The following is a 24,008-nucleotide window of genomic DNA, read 5'->3' as shown; positions in this document are numbered from 1 at the left end:
CCCGTGCCAATAAGGAGAAATCGCCACGGTGGACAGATACGAGGACTAACTTCAGAAATTTTCCCTCGGGGAAGCGAAATCTTCCATCGTCCAATGTGACATCCATCACCAGGGAACGGAGAGAGATTGTACTTCGCCGGTATGCCATCTTGAATTTCTGTAGAGCAGAAGACATGAAGTTCTGAAGAAAAATGTTATCATTTGTACACGGGCTTTGCCGGCTACGAGGTGATTGGCGACGTAATCGAAGTCTCTGGGCCATTGATTGAAATGTCAACAACAATGTGCCGAATTACCAACCTCAGCAGCGATATTGACCGAACACGACCAGGTTGTCAGGAGCGAGCCTAGAAGGTTACGATTGTCTCCGAGCCTTACCTGGGAGGAACTGACGATGCAACAATGTCTGCGAAAGACTCTGCGTTCCTGATCGATTTCGTTCAGTTTGGCGCGTGGACTGCTGACGTCACGGAGCGCCTCGGCTCCGGAGACACTCTGTGGGGCATGTCTTGTCTCTGCTCTCTGGAAATATTGGCTCTGTCGCTGTCATAAAACGGATTCTTATAGTAGCGACTCTCGGCCACATCCCCGGGAGAAGTTCCCTCCGGCGACTTCTCCTCTGAATCGCGAACCATGTATCCACGTTTCAGCGGCACAGGAGTCACGTGCAGAGTTCTACAGGAGCGACATAGAAACATAGGATCGCTTCTAACCTCTCCGGCTGCACCTAGAATAGTCGATCCGTCTACGACGTCATAGCCGTGTCTTGTCAAACACATCTAGGCTCCACGACCTTCCGCGGGATTGTAAAGCGAAATTATCCCGCGTCGACAGGGCTCCCGCGTCACCTCTTCGTCGAGCTTTCAATGCCTCTCAGAAAGTTCGATCTCGAGCTTACGACGTCGAGAGGCATGAACGCTCCTGGTGCCCTAGCGAGCGTATCTTTCCCTACGCATCGATTATCCCCCTCATGGACCAAAGCCTCGAACTGTATTTCGAGGGATAGGATCTCGATTTTCGCGGGATAGAATGCGCATTAACCCGTCTCGCGGTCTAGATTACTAAATCCCAGCGGGAGTCGCAGAGGGAACACCGACGACGGTATGAGCTCGAGAACTTCATGGAGAGACTATTGAGGTTCCTCTCGCTGAGTTTGAATCGAGTCGGGATCTCCTCAGGCTATCCTTTGAATGAAAGCTCCCGAAATCGGTGATCCATGAATAGTGATTCCAACGCTCTCTCCGGAAACGCAAGTGTTTCGATTCTCTATAAAATGCATTCGAGATTGACGGAGGATTCATTGTCAAAAATGGCGACCGTATTTCTTCTGTTGGCGTTCCTCGCGCCTTTGGCTTACTCCGCGCCTCAGTGCAAGAATCACGCGGGTAAAGACGTCGAATGGTGAGCTCTTCGGGTTCCAAGGTCCGACCGCGCAGAGGGGCCTCAGGCCGCGGTCCGAGCGAATTTCTCTCAAAGACTTCTGGGACATACGCCGCTTTTACGGCTCCGGCATTCTGTTCTCCACCGAAAGATAACTCATAGGGGGAAGGCTGCCCGCAGGTACGTTATCTACAAATTGCCAAAGACGAAGCCGTATGCGGAGTCGACGTATATCCCCGACGGAGGGGAGATGGCCTATGTGGATTCCACGATGAAAGACGCTAAGGGCTGGATCCTTCTCAAGGCATCTGTCTACGACGTAAGACTCTCGAGACGGATCCGAACTCTCGAATACACATGGAACGAAGACTGCCACGATATTTTTTCTGAATCAGGTCAAAGGAAACCCGGTGGCCGAAACTCTCGGTGATCTTTTCACCGGCTCTGCTCCGAAAGATTCTCTGTACGCCGTATACAGCGATCAACCTCCAGAGCCCTACACCGGATCTGCGAAGGGTCATACCAAGGGTGGGTGAATGTTCTAGAGCGCTCATTCTCCCCTAGTCGGCGAGGTGGGGGATGGTCGATACTTCGACTCGATCGGATTCTCCTGAGATCGTTGTACGAAGATGATATATCTTTCGCAGGAGTTGTCCAGTTCAATAAGGATAAAGGCTTCTGGCTGGTCCACTCCGTACCTCGGTTCCCGTTCAACGTCACGTCCAAAACTTACGAATACCCGGAGTCCGGCAGGAACAATGGACAGGTGTTTATGTGTACGTCCTTCAAGGGCAATCAGCTCCCCAAAGTCGGTACGTTACGCTCTGAGTGTAAGAAGTCGTGCGTCTTGTCACCGGAGCATCTTGAAGCCTCACATCAGCATCATCCGATTCCGTTTAATTCTTTCATCCGCTTCTCCACAGCTCTTGCTCTCCGCCATCAGTATCCTTACATCTATGAGTCGGGAGCTCCTGAGGAGCTCTTGAAAGACGATGATGTCATCAACATGATGGATAAGAAGTTCCTGAGAAAACCTTCGACGCCCGTGCTCACCGACACTCTGATTGGAAGCAAAGGGACCGAATTCACCAGTTTCGCAAAGCATCAGTCGCTCAATGACGGTAAGGAGCTACATCAGACTGCTCACCATGGAATTGAAAATCGTCGGAATTCGTCGAGGAAGATATGTAAGCTGCTGTCCGAGAGTCGCTTTTCTCTACTGAGGGCATACATACCGATCTCGACACGGAATTTCAGAGATCTACGCTAATGTCATCGCCCCTCACCTGGGAGCCAACTTGATCGTTGAAACGTGGAGAAACGGGGCTGGGGGGAAGTTGGACGCCACCTGTCCCATCAGAGGCCACCATGTCACCAACATGGCCAACGTGATCATTAAGTTCGCGAACGGAAAACAATCTGTTTTCACGACAACCGAAGATCATGCCAAGTGGGCGGTCTCAGCCGATCCAAAGAAACCTTGGTTCTGCGCCGGGTCTTTGAATCGTATGGTGAGTGGGCATGCTACCACCAGAAAGGAGCAGCAGACCAGGGCGTTCAGTCTCGGTAACTTGCCCTTTAATACCTTCACCGTGCTCATCTCTTGAGTCTTTACAGTTGTCGCAGTACACTCGAGGCGGGCAGACAACGTGCATCCAAAACAAGCTCCTACATAAACTTTTCACCGATTCCGTGGAGAAATGTCAAGTCTGTGAGGGTGAAAACGAGGAGAAGCGTTACTGCAAAATCAAAGTTACTGATGAATGAAAAAAATAAACCGCACGCACTGTTAATGAACTCAATATATCACACTGAAATTTTGGCAGACCCATGGGAAAGGCTTGGAACTATCTCTCACGATTTCCCTGGCGACGAACTGATATGTTCAGGCGAGGGGGATTCCGCCTCCTATGTGGAGACCTCTTTCTACGCATCGCATACGTTCCCACAAGATCGCCGCAATCTCCGATCATAGCGGCGCTGTCTACTTTTGGAGCTCTTGGCTCCCATCGTGGAGAGAGGGGTCAAATCCTCATGAGCAGTTCTACTATGCAAAGCCCATCAATCGCAGAATACGGACGACGCGACAGCGGCGATCTCGCTCCACGATTTTTTCTCATCGCGGCGAGGGGACGCTAATTTAGATTCGGCTCGTATAACATTCCAGTGGTTTACGATGGTCATCTGGCCACGTCAGACGATGATTTGACCCGATAGGATTCATTGGACGCTGTCATCGTCGAAATGCTGTAGCCGCCGAACTCGATGGAGGCCAAGCAAGTCCAAATTCCATCACTGGCGTGATTCGACGCCTGAGATCCCCCTCTAGGAACGTCGATCAGGGTTGCGTCGCACAAGAGTGATCGCTCGGGGATCCCGGTTCTATGTTTCTGAGACCACCGAGATATCCGAGAAATGAGCCCGATTCTCCACGATCGCTCCGATGACCGCTCTCTGTATCCGTTCATGTAAGTATAGGAGGGTGTAAATCCACTATTATGAGCGATTTTCTTTCACTCTTCTTCGCGACGCCTGAAGACCATGATCGCTAGCCGATTAACTGCGGAGGAGGGACGTCCGCGCCTGGTTTCGCGAAGGTGCTACTTAGATGGGACACATGTAGCCTCGCGAGTCCGCTATCGCTTTCAGGAGAGGAGCAAGCGTCAACAATGAATACACGCGACTCCTCCAATCTCTAGAACGTCTCCCTCAAGTGCCCAAAGAGGGTGAAGTCAGCGCGAAACGGGGAGCCCCCACGGATTTTCGCGAAAAGCGGGCGACCCGCATGAGCTTGCATGTATGATGTGCTCGCTTCTGGCGCTCCGGTTATGTTGTTGAGATCTCTGGGTCAATCAAGGTCCATGGGACAATGTGGTGCGGATATTGAGCCTGACAAACTGCCCTGAGAGCCACCGTCGACTCTGGAGTGAGCACAGCTCCGTCGATGTCCGCCAATGGCCTCACGAGACCGTCGGGAGGAACATCGATTATCCAGATCCCGCTCAGGATCGCCGCACGACATCGGCTTCATTTGTTTTCAGGACAGAATGCGCTGTCTGGAGTCGGTCGACGCTGAGTCGGGTTCCCCTCTCCATCACTGCACAATCTAGCGCCGACAAAGAAGACCCTCTGCTGGGCCGACATTTCGATCCTGAGTTTATCGATTGCCGCTCTCAGGGTCTTCGCTCTCGCAGCCCACAATATCTTCATTATAACTTTTCCATGATGCGACCCGAACCCCGAGTTGATGACGGCTTTTCGCAATAATCGTAACAAGATTCTCTCACAGTCGTTGGATGAGGAGAGAGATCTTGTGTGTTCGCCTGATAGGATGGCCTTGACCGCCGTCGTCGATATTCAGTGAGCCCGCGAGTGAGTAAGCGTGTCGTCTGTTTGTCCATTTGTTTAGGTCCAGCGTCAACGACGGCGACGACTGTGGCACCGAGGAGAAGTGTCTGCTTTCGAGTACTGAGCTTATGGAGATAGTGAGCAGCGCGGGGTCGTGCCAGGATTCACGCCGCCATGGGCCGAGCCGTCCTAGTAAGGCCCAGCTGCGTGACAACAATGACGTCCGAGTCGCCGGAGAACTACAAGAAGATCGTGATAGTCGGCGACGGAAATTGTGGGAAAACCAGTTTACTGACACGCTTCGCTCACGGAGATTTTCCGCGAACCTACATACCTACCGTATTTGATACCGACGTTTCATCGGTGTCAGTCGACGGCAAAGACGTCCGCCTCAGCTTGTGGGATACGGCGGGGCAAGAGGCCTACGAGAAGTTGCGTCCGCTCTCGTATAACGATACAGATGTTGTGATCATCGCCTATTCGGTCGCCGACCGAGATACGATGGCGAATGTCATCGAGAAATGGTACCCTGAAATCTCCTACTACCTACCAGATGTACCTGTTGTGCTCGTGGGCACGAAGCTCGACCTCAGACCACCGCTCGACGAGATGAATTTTAATGAACGTCAGAAGTGCAAGTTCGTCAGCGTGGATGACGGAAGGAATTTGGCCGGATATATCAAAGCGGATGCTTTTATCGAGTGTTCTGCGCTGGCAGATGTGGCCGTGTGCGATGTGTTCCGAAAAGCCGCCCAGCTGTCGATCCGACGGAGGAAACGCCGTCGGAAGAAGAAGAAACATTCCTGCTCTGTACTCTAGGAACTGGCGCCATTAGAGTTCCTTCCCGTCCGGATACAATAACCGATGGCTCAGATAACTCAGATGTGTGTCGCGGAATGAGATGTTTCGCCGTAAGATGGAATATGGCGATGCTCCGCCGAGCGAGTTGGCCGCGGTTTGCCTAGTCCGACATTTTGAGCACTGGGTATTCCACAAGATGAGTCTGGAATTATTCTGCGAGCCTACCTCAGGCATTTAGCGGTGCGACACTCGATCGGAAGATTTGGCATCAGTGCCAACCCTCCCTCGTGAGCCGACAAATCGATGGATGTTATTAGTGCTCCAATGTGATAATCTGAGATGTGTATTTATTTCACAGATAGTATCTTCCGCATAGGCAGCTCGAATATTGGAGCCCATGTATGCGCAGGAGACCTCTTAGAGGAGTATGCAGTTTTGAGGCGAACGATGCCCGCCAGCTGAAAACAATGACAAATTGCGGCGGTCGGGCTCAGGGACGGAGCGGACTGTCTCGAGCTGCACATCCCAATCACCGAAACCAAAGCGAAAGAGGAATTCTGACGCATCGATACCACAAGATAATGACCGGCGATGTGGTCGGTAGAGCCATGCGGTCTCCGTTGTCTAACGAAGCGTTGTTTCGCATCGCGAAGATCTCTAAAAATAATCACCTTGCGTCGTCTTTCACTGTTTTGGTGTCACGGCACATCCTCAAGACGAAGACTGGCCGGATCTGGAATCCAACCCGAAGTTAATGCTATTGAGCCCGAGAGAAGACCGACTGCCTCCGTGGAGGATTGCCCTTGCCGACTGTCGGACACTGAGAAGAAGCAAGGAAGTCCCTTGTTAAACGAGTGCTGTTCGAACCGTCTCCGAAGAGCTTCGTCTTCGCTATGCAATTCGGATGTTAATCGGTGTTCAGGGCCCTCGGACGCAACTCAGCCTGGCTTTCTCTCGGGTACTATCCGGGAATTCGGAGACTCAGCGGAATTTGATTCATTGTTACGCAGAGTATCGGATCTGTTAGAAACGCGTTGTATCGAACTATAGCTCAAGTCGATCCCCGGCTTTCCGTACACGGAAATGCGTTTGTGATCCGTGAAGTAGTCCTGGATTCTTCGGGTAAAATCCCGCCTAATTCCACAAGCCTTCTGAGAAGCAGTGCCGCTTCATTGCTGACGAGATCGGTCACAATCAGCCAAAAAATCTAGAATCATAAAAAATAAATAACTTTTTTTAGAGAAAGCTAACCGTGAGGTGGTGATGGATTCGCTCTCAGGTGGATTTCGCGCGCCGGACGTCATGCGACGAGGCACGTCGGGCGCCCAATGCAGACCAGAACTGCGCGGATAATCTCTTACCAAGAATCATTAGTCATGACTCATGAGGGATCCTCGGGAAGCACGGGAGTCATTGAGCGGAGCGTTCAGGAGCCTCGTGACCATGATCTGCGCTTCCCGATTCTCAAGTTATCCATTCGTTGGTTTCGAACGAGAGGAAGGGAGATCCGAAAGCTCGATTTGTGCGACGAGGCTTTGTCTAAAGAACTAAATCCACGAGCTTCCTGGTACGCTGAATCGATACAGAGTCGACGGAACGTTGCATCAGCGGAAATGTGTGGGGATTCGAAGTTCCGCGAAACAGCTCTCAGAGGTTTCCCACTAATTCTTGAATTGGTCGAATACAAAACGTACTACGCTTAGGCCTCCTGACCACGGGAAATTCTTTTGTTCGATTGGGCTTCCTAAGTATACTTCCCTTTCTATTGCGCTAAGATCACATAATCCTACGCGGCAGCGAGTCCAGTCTATGCTATAGCGAAGTAGGCCCCACAATGCTCCGCTGCTCGTCAATAGTTTTGAGCTTCGCGATCACAGTGAGTGAAGTTGTCAGACTCGTCATTAGGTTGATGCTGTGCATTCGGGACACGTGTCTATGTAGTGAAATCTGATGATCCGCGAGCCCTCCCGAGTCGCAAACAATCATGACGTCCTTCCTTTCCCAGGCGGCCCTCGAAGTAAACTATTGGCCACTTCCGGACAGTGACGGTCGCGAGGCGACCTTCAAGGTCTCGCCGGATGATCAGGAGGTGAACTTGACGTGGTGTGAGATGAGGGAAGGCGCTTCTTGCGAAAGCTATGGTCCTGTGAAAGGAGAACACAATGTCACCGATCTCCAGCCCTTCACAAAATATAACGTGACGGCCGAAGCTGGCAGCAGGAACGAAACCGCCGTAAAAGTTTTCCAATCCGACTATGGCAGTGAGTTCACCTCGACTTTGAATTGGGCACTATGAAGTTATGGGTTAAGGGCAGTCCTCCCGCCGTGAATCCCCGCGCGTACTGATTTCAGCTGAGTCATCTGGTCATCGAGCTCAAATATCGGTTTCCGCTTCGCAGCCCCAGCGACTCTCCTCAACATCACTGTGGTCGAAGTCAAAGCGTTCTGGATCGCGCTGAGCTGGACTGCTTTGGACCACTTGAAGCTCTACGGACCCCCGACGGGATACAGACTCCAATTTTGCAACTCGAGCTGCGATGAAGTCGAGACGAGAGAAGCCAAAGTAGAGCTGAGCGGGCTCAAACCCCAGACGATGTACACCATCCGCATATGGACCTTCAACAAAAATTCGTTTCATCATCGATTGGAGAACCCCGTCGTCGTGTCTTCCTGTCAGGCAACCACTGCACCGGACTCTCAAACTTCCCTGATTTTTGTAATCGCGGGCTCGGCAGGCGTCCTCGCTGTCGGGCTAGGTTTCATGATTTACATGCGGAAATCCAGGAGCAACCGTCGAAAGGTTTATCGCTTCAATGTAGTACGAACCTACGACGGGGACATTCAAGTACCCTCTACTAGGAATAGCGTTTAGTGATTAGATGTATTGTATCTTCTTGTGTATAGCTCTTTCGGAGCACTCGACCAATAATGGCAACCGTCTATTTTGTCATACGATTTCACCCAAATGTCCACGCGTAGTGGTACTCGTCGATTGCTGACTCGGTATAAATATTGTACATGATGATTCTCGAGAACCTATATGAATTTTCTTGAGTGGAAATATCGAGCCCGAATTCATCGCCGAGAGATTCTATCGATCTCGGCGGGATGTTTCCCGAGCAGAAGGCACATTCGTGCCCGAGCTGGACAGCGCGGCGCCGGCGCTACCGGGCGCTGCATCCACGAGCCTGCCGAATGATGGGGACCGCGGATCAACGACACGTGGTAGGAGATGATCTCATTCCCTCAGGAAGGAGGGAACCCTCTCAAGCTGCCTGGGTATCCGCTCCAAATCAGGCTCCACTGGGACTTATCCACTTCGATCATGAGTTCGCTCTAAAGCGTAGACGAGCGAAGTGAAATCGACTCCGGAGCATTCAAGGCATAACGAAAGATAGATGAATTACGGCGCAGCCGCGAGCAATGCATGTGCATGCGAAGAGACTAGAGACCTTCCGCCTCCTCGGATCTGCTGCGTGGGTCCCGATGATCGTTACAATGTTCCGACTCAATATAATTGTCCAGAACGGAGGTCCTCGTCGAGGGAGTCCCGTCGGCCTTTCTCATACTACACCCGAGTTTGCTCCCGGGAACTTTCGAGATTCCACACTTGCCGCCGTCTCCATGACGCGAACTCCCCGAAATGATGCTGAATTCGGGAGTCTTCTGAAGGAGTTTTTCCCTTGTCGGGATGATGATATTGTATATTGTGGATGCCCGGCTCCGCACTCATCGCGGAATGAAAGAAGTATCGTTCCCCGCTCTAGAACCCTCCCCGGTATCGACGCCGACGTGTTTTCGATCGATCTGTTTAGTCTAATAATGCTCCCGGAACTCATGCATCATGCGGTAGAAGGACAAGAGCTCGACCATGATAATAGGGAAATGCGGTACCAGAGAGCGGTGCACCCACGCTCCACTGAGACCACGGCCAGGATTTGAGATCTTCGAACCTGGAGTTCATGGTCGAGATGAGGTTGTCTGGCGTCGATGAGATGTTTCATGTACATTCGATATATGAGCTTATATTCCGCGATAAACTCTGCACATTGCAGTGTCTTGTGCGGTGCTCGACTGGAGTCCCTACAAGCACATGGGGCAGCATATCTCTCGTTATATCTGAGACGAAGCCCTCCATCCGCATCAGTGTCGGGAAAGAAGTCCCCGGCCTCGTAGGATCTGCTCAACCCTCCGTTCGTTCCTTGGGCTCAAGACGTACATCAGGAAGTGGAGTGTCTACTGACGAAAGCATCGAGACGATAGATCGCGATGGAGAAACTACCGCCAGAGGTTCGTTTACTCAGGATCGGAGTTATTGATGTTCCCTTGAAATCTCCGTAACTGGGATTACCCTTGGAATGTGCCGGCGACCGCGAGCGCTCGCCCGTATTCCCCACGGATTGTTCATTCCTCGGATCGGAGCTCCACCAGCTGAGCAGAGTTGTCATTGATCAGACATTTAATATCTTCCCCCAGCTCTTGGCCATGGTCTTCGCCAGACTGCATCCTATCGATCGCTTGAACTGCGCACAGGTGTGCCGAAGGTGGGAAAGAGTCGTGACCGCTCCGCAGTTGTTGGAAGATGTCCAATTTGTGATTAGGGGCTCAAACATGCGGATGGCGGAGCCCATCTTGATGAGAACTACGCGCAAGTATAGACGTCTCAGGATCAAGCAAGGTGGAGTACCAGGGATACCTAAGAATCGGAGGCACGTCTTCGTCGTCACGCTTGAGCTCTCTCATCGGCATTTTCCAGGCTCTCTTCACAACTTCGATCGGAAGCTCTGGACGAAAATTGGTAGAAGCCTTCGCGAATTGGAACTGATCAAATGCACTTCCACGCCGCGAGTTCTCTTCGCCATTCTCTGCGCCTGTAGGAGTCTAGAGTCCCTCGTGGTTTGCGGTGAGTGCATCGGGGTATCCATGTAGCATGAACGGGGAGCTGGCCGAGGACCAGCAGAAAGAATCGCATTACCTTAGCCGCGAAAGTATCATAGGAACTCTCGGTTACTAGCGACCCACCGCTCGGGGTGCATATCGGAAATCCTGCCGAAAACAAGCATTTCGATATCCTCGACTTCATGAGAGCTTGAATATGTTTTAATGATGGACACTCCGAATCTTTTCTCCAGCGACTAATCTCTATCCAACTTCGAAGCTGGGCCTGCCGAGAGGGATGAAGGTTGAGGACGTGCGCAGGTCACTTCGCTGCATGCGGCATCTATCACTGAGGGATTTCACTGAACATCACATCACGGGCGTAATTCTCGGCAGCTTACTCGATTTGATGCCGTCATTGACATCTATCTCTTTGGCATTCTTCTTCCCCGACGAGAACTCGCTCCAAGACGTGTTGTCTGCATTACTGAAATCACATTCGATGTTCACCAAGATAGATATATCTTTCGGACAAATCAACGACGAAAGCGTGATCAAGATCGTGGAGAGGTACTCCTCGAGCCTCGAGCACATCGTATTGAGCGACTGCTATGATCTTACGCGGGAGGCGTTTGCTGCTATAGGCTCTTGCAGCAAGCTCCGGCATGTGGATCTCCAAGGCGCGCATCTGGGGGATGAAAACGTCGCACAACTGCTCCGTGGGACCCCCGATGTGGAGTGCCTCGAGTTGTGGGGTGGTGATTGGATCACGGATCAATGCCTAACGCACGTTTACGAATTGAAGAAACTCCGCAGCTTGAGTATGGTTTATTGTGCTGGTATATGCGGCGAGCTGCTCCGCAACTCGAGCAGGCTCTCGTCACTGCAGCACCTGGATCTCACGTACGAAAAATGCGATATCTCAGTTTTCCAGAACATAAGGTATCTCGAAGATATTCGAAGCCTAAGAGTGGAGTGCAGGAAATTCAAACCAGATTGCTTTGCCGTGATCGTTGAAAACCTCAAGAAACTCGAGCAACTCCATCTCCAAGCCTGCCAGGCGCTGACCGATTCCGATGGGGTTAAGCTTCGTAACTTGAAGCGGCTGAAGGTTCTCAGGCTCTGGGACGCATTCAGACTAACTGATTTGACTTTCGAGCATGGCGTAGGTTCATCGGACATGGAGGAACTTTCTCTCTTGGATTGTAGCCTATCGGACGTTGGACTGGCGAGTATAGCGGCTCACCACGGACGCCTGAAGAAATTATCGTTTAAATACTGTGCGCGCATAACAGATGCTGGAATGACGTCCCTGCTTCGGCGAGAACCTTTTCTTCGGACCCTCATGGTTATGTTTTGCTCCTCAATCACTGAAGTCACGCTTTCCGCCTTGGAAGGCCTGTGTCCTCACTTGGATTTCGTCGATTTCTCGGACTGTCAGATAGGCTTCCTCGCCCTCCATCAATTCGCGCAGCGAAGACCCACGGTCGGAAGTTTCGCCTGTATCGATTGCAGGGAAAGATGAAGGATCCGCTTTATCGAAGCTATCCGTTCTCGGAGCCTCTCCTGCGAGGATCTCCTCCGGAAGGCAATCATTTCAAGGATTCGCGTCGAGATTTGGACCATTTCGAATTCTCGGGAAAGTAGCGACGCTCAACCAGAATTCCGCGCTCCGAATTCGTTAAGGACATACAGAAGGGATCCCTGCGAGTTCTGCCGGGGTCGATCGATCTGTTCCTTCTGATCGTTCCGCCCCGACAGAACATTCCATCAAGATGAGGTGTGATTTTAAGAGATAAATCCGCTGGATATGGGCCATGGTGGACCAATTTTTCCTCGGAGCCGGGCGAATTGAACACCTGATTCCGCTAAGCTTTCCAATAAATGAATCGAGCATATTTTCTCTACCTCCATATGCAGTTCTTCCTCCACCATATGCAGTCCTCCGCATAGCCCGGGAGAGGAAAGGCTGATACAGGCGAAGGAATCCTATGCCCGAGATGCGACGATTCACGCCTTATTTACACCGAATACGCTCCACGGAGCTCGATAGTCTTAGCGACGCGATGATTCCTGGTGACTTCCTGGAAGGTCCGTGAAGTTCAGGGTCTTCCCTCCCCTTACCGCGAGCTCATCCCCGTCATGCTGCTCCTCGGGATCGCCCTCGATCATCGCCTCAGAGTCAGGGAGGTAGCTCCAGGTCATAGCGAAAATTCTTCTTCAATCAGCTGAAAGTGCCTCCGCTTCGGTGGGAATAGTCTCGGTTTGAGAAAAGTCAAGAAGAGCCCCACCAACAGGAGCATTAGGCCGGATGCAACCACAGTTGGGAGCACGTACGACACCCGTGCGGGGGCTGTTCGCACGATGAGAGTGTACGCAAGGTTAGAGTTTTGCAATACGTCCCCGAACGTATCAACGTTGTATGGCCACACCGTGATGTTGTAACGCATCGATGGCTCCAGATCGGAGAAGATTGCGTGATTTGTTTCGAAATCTAGGAAATGACATGATTCCAACGACGAGTAACGACAGATCAGAGCTCTGTAGCCCGACGGAGGTCCATGGAGCAGCTACGGGTCTAGCGGAAACCACGTGATAAAGACGCTGTCGGACGAGACCTTGACCGACGAGTAGTTCACGGCACTGAAAGGAACTGAAGACATCGTGATAAATACGTGGGGCTGAGCCCAAACGAAGCTCGGGATCCGCAAAACAGAGTTCTCGGGTGGAATTGAATTCCCTTGATAGACGGGGGCCAGACGCCTCGGTCTTAAGTCCCTCGGCCATATGCGCCTCCATCTCAATCAGTCCTCCGGAACAATAATTGCGCCATTACGAGTTTATCGAGTACGTTCGTCCATTATAGATGAACACTTTGGAGGGCCGGCGATAGTTTACCTCCCAAATCGGTTCGGAAAGCGATGGACTCATGGGTTGAGTTGTTCGAGAGAGTCAAATTGTAGTCAGTGTAAGGATTTAAACTCGAAAACTCCAATTTCTCCCTGAAGCTCTCGTTCGAACAAACTCTATAAGAGTCGTACACGCCGCAGAGTGTTCCCAAGAATTCCTGACGCTAAGGTTCGACGTTGATCAGAACTCCTCTTCCATCAGAGCCACGTTTGAAGGAAACGAATACGTCGAGGGTCATCCGCAAGGTTACAACAGATTTGGAATGCCTATCTATCGCATAACCACGGAGAAGTCTCCGAGATAGAGAGGTCGATCGCTCATGGTATCGAGGGGACCCCGCTGTGCAGGTATGAAGTCCATCTTATGTTTTCTTTTTTCCCAGGAAGTCTCATGCCAGAGGAGGATTCACAACCTCTAGTGAGAGATCTCTCCCTGGAATTCGAGTTCGAACAGCGCCTTCGCCGCTCTGCCCGGCTTCTTTCTCGACGCTGATCCGGACAACGTTTTCTCAGCTCCCGAGAAAAACCGTGAAAAAAAGTGGAAAAACCGAGGGAATACTGTGGTTTGTGATCACTGATCACCAGGAAGTACAAAACCTTTTTTACCAGAATGTCTCGTAAATTTTTGCCAAGGATGCGAGGCAAACCTCTGAGAAGCAGAAAGAACCGCCGCACTGAATTGTGTGGCATGTGCGTGGAAGAATAACTTCATGGCACGCGCAACGGATGAACACAACGCTGCCTTAGCAGATATCAATCTGCTAAGGCAGAGAATTCCAGCGCTAGAGGAAGAACTAAGGAAACAAGTTCTTGCCAAGAGCGAACTCATTAACAACCACGCAACTGTGGTTAAAGCTCTCACCGTCGAGATTGGACGGAGAGAGGAGAAATAAGGACAAACCGAGGCGGCACTGAAGGATATCGGTGACCAAGTCGAAGGTATGGCAGTTGAGGAGGTCAGGAGAGACCCGATCACAATGACTGTCTTGGTCGGAGAGAGTATCCTCGAAGACCTCAAGAACGAGAGGATCCTCGTTGGTCTCCTCGGTAAGAAGTGTCTCCTACGCGAGACGAGGAGACTAGTGGCGAAACACGCCGAGAAGATCGACCAGATATTATTCGAAACCGATGCAACGTATGTGCATCTGCTCCTAGAAATAGGAATGACTAACCTGCGCGACGAGGATTTCCGAGCGTGGAGAGTCAAGGATCTCGGGGACGGATAAATGACGCCATATCAGAGATGCAGGGACAAATACTAACGGTACTAGAGAAATACAAGTACCTGGGAATAACGCTCTATAACTCGAAAAACTACCTAAAGTAACAGGAGAAAATCTGGGAAGAGAGGGCGGAGAAAGTGCTAAGACAGATGCACGCGAAGTCCTTATGGCGCTGCCACAGATTTATGGCGACAAGGATACAATGGAAGAGTACAGCAGTACCCGCCCTGACGTACGCGAATTCGGTCACAACTATGTCCGCAAGACTGCGGAATAGACTTGAAAACCTACAGCGAGAAGCTGGTAGAAGGGCCTCAGGGGGGCCTAACCCGAACACAGCGGTAGAATTCATCGACGGGGAGCTGGGTTGGTCCAGCTTCGAGGCGAGGGAGGCCGAAAGCAAAATCACGTATCTTGCCAGAATAGGCGAGATGAGTGAGACCAGATGGCCAAAGGCGATCTTGACGATGCTTAAAATTACCAATATGCAAACCAAACTCCAGGACAGGAGATCGGAGCTGAGGGATGAATTTAACTGTCAGGAGCCCTGGCAATTGTCGACCAGGAATAAACGGATAAGCCGGGCGGCCTACAAGAAATATGTAGAAGAATCAGTGCGAGCCAAACTAGACTCAGATTGGCAGGACGGAATGTCAGGTAAAACCACCTTAGACAGATACAAGAGTTTCAAGACTGCGAAGGGCACTATCGAGCACCTATGCGATAACACGCAAGGCAGTCGTTTCCTTGCGAATGCGAGAGCAGGATGCTTGCAGACCAGGAGATATCGGTCACGCTTCGAGAACATCGATCCAACCTGCCAAAGATGTGGCAAGGCCGAGGAAACTCTGGAACATGTGATATTGGAATGTGACAGCCCGCCGGAGGCCGAGTGAATCGTGCAAAGAAAACTAGGGCTACATGAAGACAGCACGCCGAGGATGATCACGAGGACTAAAGTGCTACTAGAGGAATGGGAACGGAGGAGGACTACCACCGGAACCGAAGAAGGATATCACATGAATCGACCTGCTAGAGACATCGCCCCTGCACCAGGGTCATCTGATATATATTGAGACTGAGATATAATCAGAGAGTGTCAATAAATCAACTCTTTCGGGAGGAGGACAAGAGCTCGACCATGATAATAGGGAAATGCGGTACCAGAGAGCGGTGCGCCCACGCCCCAATGAGACCACGGACCAGGATTTGAGATCTTCGAACCTGGAGTTCATGGTCGAGATGAGGTTGTCTGGCGTCGATGAGATGTTTCATGTACATTCGATATATGAGCATATATTCCGCGATAAACTCTGCACATTGCAGTGTCTTGTGCGGTGCTCGACTGGAGTCCCTACAAGCACATGGGGCAGCATATCTCTCGTTATATCTGATGAGACGAAGCCCTCCATCCGCATCAGTGTCGGGAAAGAAGTCTCCGGTCTCGTAGGATCTGCTCAACCCTCCGTTCGTTCCTTGGGCTCAAGACGTACATCAAGAAGTGGAGTGTCTACTGACGAAAGCATCGAGACGATAGATCGCGATGGAGAAACTACCGCCAGAGGTTCGTTCACTCAGGATCGGAGTTATTGATGTCCCCTTGATATCTCCGTGACTGGGATTACCCTTGGAATGTGCCGGCGACCGCAAGTGCTCGCCCGTATTTCCCACAGATTGTTCATTCCTCGGATCAGAGCTCTACCAGCTGAGCAGAGTTGTCATTGATCAGACATTTAATATCTTTCCCCAGCTCTTAGCCATGGTCTTCGCCAGACTGCATCCGATCGATCGCTTGAACTGCGCACAGGTGTGCCGAAGGTGGGAAAGAGTCGTGGCCGCTCCGCAGTTGTTGGAAGATGTCCAATTTGTGATTAGGGGCTCAAACATGCGGACGGCGGAGCCCATCCTGATGAGAACTACGCGCAAGTATAGACGTCTCAGGATCAAGCAAGGTAGAGTACCAGGGATACCTGTGAATCGGAGGCACGTCTTCGTCGTCACGCTTGAGCTCTCTCATCGGCATTTTCCAGGCTCTCTTCACAACTTCGATCGGAAGCTCTGGACGAAAATTGGTGGGAGCCTTCGCCAATTGGAACTGATCAGATGCACTTCAACGCCGCGAGTTCTTTTTGCCATTCTCTGCGCCTGTACGAGTCTAGAGTCCCTCGTGGTCTGCGGTGAGTGCATCGGGGTATCCATGTAGCATGAACGGGCAGCTAGCCGAGGACCATCAGAAAGAATCGCAATACATTAGCCGCGAAAGTATCATTGGAACTCTCCGTTACTAGCGACCCACCGCTCGGAGTCCATATCGGAAATACTAAATCGGAAAACTACGAGTTCGATACTCTCGACTTCATGAGAGCTTGTGAAGCTTCAATATGTTTTAGTGATGGACACTCCGAATCTTTTCTCCAGCGACTAATCTCTATCCAACTTCGAAGCTGGGCCTGCCAAGAGGAATGAAGGCTGAGGACGCGCGCAGGTCACTCCGCTGCATGCGGCATCTATCACTGAGGGATTTCACTGAACATCACATCACGGGCGTAATTCTCGGCAGCTTACTCGATTTGATGCCGTCATTGACATCTATCTCCTTGACATTCTTCTTCCCCGACGAGAACTCGCTCCAAGACGTGTTGTCTGCATTGCTGAGATCACATTCGATGTTCACAAAGATAGATATATCTTTCGGGCAAATTAACGACGAAAGCGTGATCAAGATCGTGGAGAGGTACTCCTCGAGCCTCGAGCACATCGTATTGAGCGACTGCGATGATCTCACGCGGGAGGCTTTTGCTGCTATAGGCTCTTGCAGCAAGCTTCGGCATGTGGATCTCCAAGGCGCGCATCTGGGGGATGAAAACGTCGCACAACTGCTCCGTGGGACCCCCGATGTGGAGTGCCTAGAGTTATGGGGTGGTGATTGGATCACGGGTCGATGCCTAACGCACGTTTACGAGTTGAAGAAACTCCGCAGCTTGAGTATGGTTTATTGTGCTGGTATATGCGGCGAGCTGCTCCGCAACTCGAGCAGGCTCTCGTCACTGCAGCATCTAGACCTCACGTACGAAAAATGCGATATCTCAGTTTTCCAGAACATAAGGCATCTCGAAGATATTCGAAGCCTAAGAGTGGAGTGCAGGAAATTCAAACCAGATTGCTTTGCCGTGATCGTTGAAAACCTCAAGAAACTCGAGCAACTCCATCTCCAAGCCTGCCAGGCGCTGACCGATTCCGATGGGGTTAAGCTTCGTAACTTGAAGCGGCTGAAGGTTCTCAGGCTCTGGGACGCATTCAGACTAACTGATTTGACTTTCGAGCATGGCGTAGGTTCATCGGACATGGAGGAACTTTCTCTCTTGGATTGTAGCCTATCGGACGTTGGACTGGCGAGTATAGCGGCTCACCACGGACGCCTGAAGAAATTATCGTTCAAATACTGTGCGCGCATATCAGATGCTGGAATGACGTCCCTGCTTCGGCGAGAACCTTTTCTCCGGACCCTCATGGTTATGTCTTGCTCCTCAATCACTGGAGTCACGCTTTCCGCCTTGGAAGGCCTGTGTCCTCACTTGGATTTCGTCGATTTCTCGGACTGTCAGATAGACTTCCTCGCCCTCTATCAATTCGCGCAGCGAAGACCAACGGTCGGATGCTTCGCCTGTATCGATGGCGGGGGAAGATGAAGGATCCGCTTTACCGAAGTTATCCGTTCTCGAAGCCTCTCCTCCGAGGATCTCTTCCGTAAGGCAATCATATCAAGGATTCGCGTCGAGATTTGGACCATTTCGAGCTCCCGGGAAAGTAGCGACATTCAACCAGAATTCTGCGCTCCGAATTCGTAAAGGACATACAGAAGGGATCCCTGCGAGTTCTGCCGGGGTCGATCGATCTGTTCCTTCTGATCGTTCCGCCCCGACGGAACATTCCATCAAGATGAGGTGTGATTTGAAGAGATAACTCCGCTGGATATGGGCCATGGTGGACCAATTTTTCCTCGGAGCCGGGCGGAATTGAACACCTGATTCCGCTAACCTCTCCAATAATTCCAATAAATGAATCGAGCATAATTTCTCTACCTCCATATGCAGTTCTTCCTCCACCATATGCAGTCCTCCGCATCGCCCGGAAGAGGAAAAGCTAAAACAGGCGAAGGAATCTTACGCCCCAGATGTGACGATTGACTTTATTTACACCGAAAACGCTCCACGGAGCTCGATAATCTTTACGACGCGATGATTCCTGGTGACTTCCTGGAATGTCCGTGAAGTTCAGGATCGTTTCTCCCCATACCGCGAGCTCATTCCTGTCATGCTGCTCCTCGGGATCGCCCTCGATCATCGCCTCAGAGTCAGGGAGGTAGCTCCAGGTCATAGCGAAAATTCTTCCTCAATCAGCTGAAAGTGCCTCGGCTTCGGTGGGAATAGTCTCGGTTTGAGAAAAGTCAAGAAGAGCCCTACCAACAAGAGCATGAGGCCGGATGCAACCACAGTTGGGAGCACGTACGACACCCGTGCGGGGGCTGTTCGCACGATGAGAGTGTACGCAAGGTTAGAGTTTTGCAATACGTCCCCGAACGTATCAACGTTGTATGGCCACACCGTGATGTTGTAACGCATCGATGGCTCCAGATCGGAGAAGATTGCGTGATTTGTCTCGAAATCTAGGAAATGACATGATTCCAACGACGAGTAAGGACAGATCAGAGCTCTGTAGCCCGACGGAGGTCCATGGAGCAGCTCCGGGTCTAGCGGAAACCACGTGACGAAGACGCTGTCGGACGAGACCTTGACCGACGAGTAGTTCACGGCACTGAAAGGAACTGAAGACATCGTAATAAATACGTGGGGCTAAGCCCAAACGAAGCTCGGGATCCGCGAAACAGAGTTCTCGGGTGGAATTAGATTCCCTTGATAGACGGGGGCCAGACGCCTCGGTCTTAAGTCCCTCGGCCATATGCGCCTCCATCTCAATCAGTCTTCCGGAACAATGATTGCGCCATCACGAGTTTATCGAGTACGTTCGTCCATTATAGATGAACACTTTGGAGGGCCGGCGATAGTTTACCTCCCAAATCGGTTCGGAAAGCGATGGACTCATGGGTTGAGTTGTTCGAGAGAGTCAAATTGTAGTCAGTGTAAGGATTTAAACTCGAAAACTCCAATTTCCCCCTGAAGCTCTCGTTCGAACAAACTCTATAAGAGTCGTACACGCCGCAGAGTGTTCCCAAGAATTCCTGACGCTCAGGTTCGACGTTGATCAGAACTCCTCTTCCATCAGAGCCACGTTTGAAGGAAACGAATACGTCGAGGGTCATCTGCAAGGTTACAAAAGATTCGGAAAACCTATCTATCGCATAACCACGGAGAAGTCTCCGAGATAGAGAGGTCGATCGCTCATGTTACCGAGGGGACCCCGCTGTGCAGGTATGAAGTCAATCTTATGTTTTCTTTTTTCCCGGGAAGTCTCATGCTATAGGAGGGTTCACTCGAGAGATGATAGTGAGAGATCAGATAGACTTAGTGAGAGATCATATGTTCAGAGACGCAGACGAGCAGTCATAAAGATCTCCCTGGAATTCGAGTTCGAACAGCGCGTTCGCCGCTCTGCCCGGCTATTTTGTCTGCGCACGTCAAGCTCCGACGGGCGAGTTCGCGTTCCTTTGATAGTTATCCTCACCCGTCGGTGAGGATAACTATTGAACTATTAAGGATAACTACCCTTGATCCTCCTGGGTACATCTGCTCTATGGATCCGTCCTCGGAAGCAATGTGAATAACAGTACCCGGGACGTTAAACCTTGGCTGTGTGGATCAGCCCGAAAAAGTTTTTTTGATAGTTATCCTCCGGACATAGAGAGCATGGCCAACGAGTAAAAGCTCTGAGTAACTCACGCAATGAGGGAATACGCTCAAAAACACCAGGGCGGATCCAAGACTCCACATCTTGACTGCGACCAGCCAAAGAATCCAGCCAGAGCTTTACCGAGATTAGAATGGACGATGGTATCTCATTCCCTCGCCATCGAATGCTTGGGACGCTTCCGGTCTTGAGGCTGCTGTGAAAAGTTTTTAGGCGAATTCAGTCGCTTGCTCTGTAAGAGCTGCGTTCGTTCCAATAAAGTGAACCTCGGGATGGCTCTCAATGGATTCTTAAGGTGTCGTCTCCATCGATTTGAAGCGCTGCTCTGGGGAAAGAGGAAGCAAACCGATTTAGAAGCGGACCCAGCGATCCACTGAGGATGACATCATTCTCGGTCAGTCCGAAACGCCACTCGCAGCTCAAGCTGAACGCCCTCAAGGAGTTCGTTCCCGCTTGACCAATGACGACGATTTCCATACCGAGTTTCTGACATCTGATTGTGAGTGCGGGAGAATCGAAGAACAATCGTCGCAACCGATTGGAGACTGAAAGCCTTCGAGGAACTTGAGCTTGAGAGGAGCAGGTGACCCCCTCCGGAACGATTCGAGGCGGATCTTCAGCTCAGGTAGAAATCCTTAACGATTTCCGAGCGGGGGGCGATGAACGAATGTTTTAATTAGGAGCTTAACGAACTCCGAAGTGACGAAAACGGAAGATTCCTGACATATGTCGATTAGGAGCAGCGGACAAAAACGCACGAAACATGACTGGCTGGTTGGAATCGAAGGATTGCTGAGCTCCGATAAGATGTGCGCTCTCTGATGTGAGAGGATCTACACTCGGATTTGAGTTCCTATGCCAAATGGCCAGCTCCGATCTCTCACTGCATCGCTGAGACCCTCGGCGATCAGAAGCTTCTTCAAGATCCGAGAGCTGTAGGTAGGATCAGGAAACGAAAAGACATCAACTTACGTTCAGAGAAAGTATTTATTCACTAGATTTCGCGGATTCTTCTTGTCGCTACCATTTAGATTTTCTTATTCACCAACAAATACAGATTGCGAACGGAATTCGCAGTCGCAATCATGGTAGCGCCGAAGATGAATCTCCACATATACAGATCACGTTTTCCACGCTTCAAGTGAATCGGTAGGCCATCGTCCTTCTGGAACTCTGCCTGCAACTGCTTGATCCGCTCCAGGGACACGTACTGCCTGAAAGCGTATACCCGTTCAGAAGTCTCAGCTCGGGAATGCTCCAGGCTTGGTCCTGGATATGCTGCGAACTGCACTCCAACTAGTAGAATGAGGGGACAACACGACCGCAAGGAGTCCTCGTTCCTCATCTACTCACCTAGAAGCCGGCTTTGGGACGGCGGGAGCCCTGAGGCGGAGGAGTCTCCGTGCAGCGTTCATGTCGCAGAATAATGCACTTGTATTCTCTTGAGTCCTTGCGAAGATCACTACAGGACACGGTAAGTAGCAACCACAGCTCCCGCTACCACTATATCGCGGGAAATTTTGAAATGAATGTCCTCGCAGCGGACATCTGCGTCCTCGCGAGAAGTGAGAGTCAAGTTCTAGATACTTTATTAAGGAGCATTTCGCTGGGTTTCCCGTAGGTGTCGGGGGACGCACGTTCGAGAGCAGTCCTCCAGTGCTCGCAGAAATTAAGCGTCCAGTAGCTATGGGTGATCTCAGAGTGATACTGTACGTCCACGGCCTCAAGAAAGCCTTTGAGTTGGGTTGGTCAACGACAGCTCTCAACGGGCGTTGCTGAGCGCAGTTCGAAGAAAGCCGTCTCGGAGCTCCGGATCCTCTACGACATTCCCGGACGATGCGTTATGGGAGTGCGACTCCGGAATCCGGCACCAGAGACTCAGAGTCAGGACCTCGATCACTGAGCATGATCGAAATCCGAACTGTTCCTCATCTCTGTATCCGATGGCGAGGATTCGGCTACGAAGAAGTCATCTCTGCGGAAAAGGTCCGCCTGTCGGATTTCTCTGATTGAGCACTACTGGGAAACCCTCCATTCCGTATGGATCATTCTCAGCTGGTGGCTCATACTCGGAATACTCGACATCTCCATCATCAGAGACCTATGAGACTTTTTTTGACGAATCGGGGATTGTTGCTGAGGTAACACATGAATACCGGTGAATCCCGCCGTAGTATGAGGATGCTGCTTGAGCTTCGTTCCGGAGCCTGGCTCGACTTTCGGTCAATGGAGGCCGCATCCCTGCTCGATCACTTCCCGTTTCAAGGCTGGTGGCCCACGGATTCGATTTCTAGGGTATGCTGAAGAGCAGTCGGCGGCTTTGGAATCCACGAAATTTGCGGGTCCAACTAAGGAGCAATCCTCTATCTTCGTCCGGAGAAGATTTTGACGATTGGATGTTTTTCCTCGGAAATTATTGTATTCGAAAACACGAAAATCCGCGCGGACCTCCCCTGAAGGGGGTTCTCAAACATTCTCGAAGATCTGAGAATAAATGAACCCGTCTGCTCCCTGCAATCATAGTCAGTTCAGATTCCGAGCCAGCCTCGATCGGTTCCTCGGGAATTCGGTCTACTCGACCACCCGCCACTGCTCGACACGAGCGCGACGCTCCAGTTATTTTTAAATACTTTTTTTTTAAATTTAAATCAGTTTAAATACTATTATCGCATGAATGTGCTCGATGCCACTGGGAATGAGGGGAACAAACGAAGAAATGGAGCGACTGTGGATTCAGGAAGGGTCGATTCTCTCAATAGCTTGCGCAATGCATCGATCAAAGGATCAAAGCTGACCTGTACAGTAACTATTTTATTCTTCTCGATTCGCCATTTTCTCCCAGGCGGTCGAATCTTCACATACTCCGGCCCTTTCGTTGCAGACAGGAACGCCTAGCCATCGTCGGGGTCTTCGGTCAGGGGAAAGACATGATAATTCAGCCATGCGGTGCGGAGGACCAAGTATCCCATGACAATCCCGAGGATGCCTCTCGCAACGCGGATTCCGTCCTGGAAAGTGTCGAGAAGCTCACGCTGAGTGAGCACTCGGATACGTCATGCCGAGAGCGCGCTTTCGAGGCCTCGCGGGGCGTTCAGGTTCCGAACGTCCTCGGTGAGGCGGGGAAAGTCCTCGGCACACCGTTCCATGCGAACGATTCACGGAAGGATACGCAGACTCCAGGTTCCAGATAGCTCACCTTATTGGGGGCCTCGAGAGAGGTTATTTTCTCTAGGCCTTTCCTTATCTCCTCCCCGCTGCCTCCCTTGTTCCGCCTACGTGGGGTGCAAAAAGGGAATCGTTAGCCACTTCCCCGTCGGTCGAACCTGGAGCCGTTTCCTCTTCCTGTCGGCAAAGGACAGACACACAGCTGATCCCGTGGAAACCGAAGGGCAACCCTCGAAAGACAATGCCTACTATATCGAACTTCCGTAGACCAAGTGGATTTGCAGTACCTTATCACATTCTGGTGCAGAACATTCCGGCTCACGCTGAACAGTTGACGTCCGGAGTTCATGTTCAGTTTTTCACCGCGGAAACTCGCACGGAGACCTTGCGATACTTCGACGACGAGCTGATCCGGTAGACACCAACGCTACGAGGCTGC

The 24,008-nt window shown here is 51.2% G+C and overlaps 8 protein-coding genes and 1 long non-coding RNA gene across 10 annotated transcripts; 6 read left to right on the top strand and 3 right to left on the bottom strand.

Annotated features, from left to right (window-relative positions):
* Positions 1-1,066: 1,066 nt before the first annotated feature.
* Positions 1,067-3,178, top strand: LOC100901969 (plancitoxin-1). The gene is made up of 7 exons (XM_003741767.2): positions 1,067-1,401; positions 1,561-1,699; positions 1,776-1,908; positions 2,028-2,192; positions 2,304-2,501; positions 2,638-2,891; positions 2,998-3,178. The coding sequence occupies exons 1-7, from the start codon at positions 1,217-1,219 to the stop codon at positions 3,145-3,147; spliced, it is 1,224 nt and encodes a 407-aa protein (XP_003741815.2). The 5' UTR covers positions 1,067-1,216; the 3' UTR covers positions 3,148-3,178.
* Positions 3,179-4,865: 1,687 nt separating this feature from the next.
* LOC100902405 (ras-like GTP-binding protein rhoA) lies at positions 4,866-6,072 on the top strand. The gene has a single exon (XM_003741770.2). The coding sequence runs from the start codon at positions 4,903-4,905 to the stop codon at positions 5,545-5,547; it is 645 nt and encodes a 214-aa protein (XP_003741818.1). The 5' UTR covers positions 4,866-4,902; the 3' UTR covers positions 5,548-6,072.
* A 1,288-nt stretch (positions 6,073-7,360) lies between these two features.
* LOC100902120 (fibronectin) lies at positions 7,361-8,556 on the top strand. Its single transcript, XM_003741768.1, has 3 exons — positions 7,361-7,405; positions 7,535-7,790; positions 7,929-8,556. The coding sequence occupies exons 1-3, from the start codon at positions 7,364-7,366 to the stop codon at positions 8,399-8,401; spliced, it is 771 nt and encodes a 256-aa protein (XP_003741816.1). The 5' UTR covers positions 7,361-7,363; the 3' UTR covers positions 8,402-8,556.
* A 1,242-nt stretch (positions 8,557-9,798) lies between these two features.
* LOC100903833 (F-box/LRR-repeat protein 20-like) lies at positions 9,799-11,932 on the top strand. Its single transcript, XM_003741779.1, has 4 exons — positions 9,799-9,819; positions 10,006-10,177; positions 10,286-10,432; positions 10,662-11,932. Exons 1-4 carry the CDS (start codon positions 9,799-9,801, stop codon positions 11,930-11,932), a joined length of 1,611 nt encoding a protein of 536 aa, XP_003741827.1.
* A 3,038-nt stretch (positions 11,933-14,970) lies between these two features.
* LOC108864035 (uncharacterized) lies at positions 14,971-15,435 on the top strand. Its single transcript, XM_018638901.1, has one exon. It carries the CDS (start codon positions 14,971-14,973, stop codon positions 15,433-15,435), a length of 465 nt encoding a protein of 154 aa, XP_018494417.1.
* A 647-nt stretch (positions 15,436-16,082) lies between these two features.
* On the top strand, positions 16,083-18,228 carry LOC100903695 (F-box/LRR-repeat protein 20-like). The gene is made up of 4 exons (XM_003741778.1): positions 16,083-16,103; positions 16,290-16,491; positions 16,570-16,716; positions 16,958-18,228. The coding sequence occupies exons 1-4, from the start codon at positions 16,083-16,085 to the stop codon at positions 18,226-18,228; spliced, it is 1,641 nt and encodes a 546-aa protein (XP_003741826.1).
* Positions 18,229-18,767: 539 nt separating this feature from the next.
* Positions 18,768-20,511, bottom strand: LOC100902265 (uncharacterized). Of its 2 annotated transcripts, none has more exons than XM_018638908.1 (3): positions 20,437-20,511; positions 19,610-19,859; positions 18,768-19,364 (listed from the first exon to the last, which is right to left on the bottom strand). In XM_018638908.1, exons 1-3 carry the CDS (start codon positions 20,485-20,487, stop codon positions 18,913-18,915), a joined length of 753 nt encoding a protein of 250 aa, XP_018494424.1. In that variant the 5' UTR covers positions 20,488-20,511; the 3' UTR covers positions 18,768-18,912. The 2 variants fall into 2 exon arrangements, with proteins under 2 accessions (XP_018494424.1, XP_003741817.1); XM_003741769.3 differs by having other exon boundaries at positions 18,768-19,354.
* Positions 20,512-21,372: 861 nt separating this feature from the next.
* Positions 21,373-21,864, bottom strand: LOC100902545 (cytochrome c oxidase subunit 7A-related protein, mitochondrial). The gene is made up of 2 exons (XM_018638907.1): positions 21,758-21,864; positions 21,373-21,618 (listed from the first exon to the last, which is right to left on the bottom strand). The coding sequence occupies exons 1-2, from the start codon at positions 21,817-21,819 to the stop codon at positions 21,432-21,434; spliced, it is 249 nt and encodes an 82-aa protein (XP_018494423.1). The 5' UTR covers positions 21,820-21,864; the 3' UTR covers positions 21,373-21,431.
* Positions 21,865-23,207: 1,343 nt separating this feature from the next.
* On the bottom strand, positions 23,208-24,008 carry LOC100901824 (uncharacterized). The gene is made up of 3 exons (XR_145407.1): positions 23,857-24,008; positions 23,601-23,676; positions 23,208-23,412 (listed from the first exon to the last, which is right to left on the bottom strand). It is a non-coding gene; the product is annotated as an uncharacterized LOC100901824 (long non-coding RNA).

The sequence above is a fragment of the Galendromus occidentalis genome, unplaced genomic scaffold (assembly GCF_000255335.2).
Source record: "Galendromus occidentalis unplaced genomic scaffold, Mocc_1.1 scf7180000077194, whole genome shotgun sequence".
Lineage (NCBI taxonomy): Eukaryota > Metazoa > Arthropoda > Arachnida > Mesostigmata > Phytoseiidae > Galendromus > Galendromus occidentalis.
The sequence above is the reverse complement of the archived record's forward strand: the minus strand, read 5'-3'. Positions and strand labels throughout refer to the sequence as shown.

What these genes read in the sequence shown, in the direction of transcription:
- LOC100901969 (XM_003741767.2), top strand. Translation starts at nt 1,217, where the DNA reads ATGAATAGTGATTCCAACGCTCTCTCCGGAAACGCAAGTGTTTCGATT. An exon ending in TGCGAAGGGTCATACCAAGG is followed by an intron (nt 1,909 to 2,027) that starts GTGGGTGAATGT and finishes TATCTTTCGCAG; the next exon opens with GAGTTGTCCAGTTCAATAAG. An exon ending in CCGGGTCTTTGAATCGTATG is followed by an intron (nt 2,892 to 2,997) that starts GTGAGTGGGCAT and finishes GAGTCTTTACAG; the next exon opens with TTGTCGCAGTACACTCGAGG.
- LOC100902405 (XM_003741770.2), top strand. Translation starts at nt 4,903, where the DNA reads ATGGGCCGAGCCGTCCTAGTAAGGCCCAGCTGCGTGACAACAATGACG.
- LOC100902120 (XM_003741768.1), top strand. Translation starts at nt 7,364, where the DNA reads ATGCTCCGCTGCTCGTCAATAGTTTTGAGCTTCGCGATCACA. An exon ending in TTTTGAGCTTCGCGATCACA is followed by an intron (nt 7,406 to 7,534) that starts GTGAGTGAAGTT and finishes TTCCTTTCCCAG; the next exon opens with GCGGCCCTCGAAGTAAACTA. An exon ending in TTTCCAATCCGACTATGGCA is followed by an intron (nt 7,791 to 7,928) that starts GTGAGTTCACCT and finishes TCCGCTTCGCAG; the next exon opens with CCCCAGCGACTCTCCTCAAC.
- LOC100903833 (XM_003741779.1), top strand. Translation starts at nt 9,799, where the DNA reads ATGGAGAAACTACCGCCAGAG. An exon ending in CATCTTGATGAGAACTACGC is followed by an intron (nt 10,178 to 10,285) that starts GCAAGTATAGAC and finishes GGCATTTTCCAG; the next exon opens with GCTCTCTTCACAACTTCGAT. An exon ending in AGAGTCCCTCGTGGTTTGCG is followed by an intron (nt 10,433 to 10,661) that starts GTGAGTGCATCG and finishes TCTTTTCTCCAG; the next exon opens with CGACTAATCTCTATCCAACT.
- LOC108864035 (XM_018638901.1), top strand. Translation starts at nt 14,971, where the DNA reads ATGAGTGAGACCAGATGGCCAAAGGCGATCTTGACGATGCTTAAAATT.
- LOC100903695 (XM_003741778.1), top strand. Translation starts at nt 16,083, where the DNA reads ATGGAGAAACTACCGCCAGAG. An exon ending in TGGAGAAACTACCGCCAGAG is followed by an intron (nt 16,104 to 16,289) that starts GTTCGTTCACTC and finishes ATCTTTCCCCAG; the next exon opens with CTCTTAGCCATGGTCTTCGC. An exon ending in ACGTCTCAGGATCAAGCAAG is followed by an intron (nt 16,492 to 16,569) that starts GTAGAGTACCAG and finishes GGCATTTTCCAG; the next exon opens with GCTCTCTTCACAACTTCGAT.
- LOC100902265 (XM_018638908.1), bottom strand. Translation starts at nt 20,487, where the DNA reads ATGTGGAGTCTTGGATCCGCCCTGGTGTTTTTGAGCGTATTCCCTCAT. An exon ending in TGAGCGTATTCCCTCATTGC is followed by an intron (nt 19,860 to 20,436) that starts GTGAGTTACTCA and finishes GTAACCTTGCAG; the next exon opens with ATGACCCTCGACGTATTCGT. An exon ending in TTTCCGAACCGATTTGGGAG is followed by an intron (nt 19,365 to 19,609) that starts GTAAACTATCGC and finishes CGATGTCTTCAG; the next exon opens with TTCCTTTCAGTGCCGTGAAC.
- LOC100902545 (XM_018638907.1), bottom strand. Translation starts at nt 21,819, where the DNA reads ATGAACGCTGCACGGAGACTCCTCCGCCTCAGGGCTCCCGCCGTCCCA. An exon ending in GTCCCAAAGCCGGCTTCTAG is followed by an intron (nt 21,619 to 21,757) that starts GTGAGTAGATGA and finishes ATACGCTTTCAG; the next exon opens with GCAGTACGTGTCCCTGGAGC.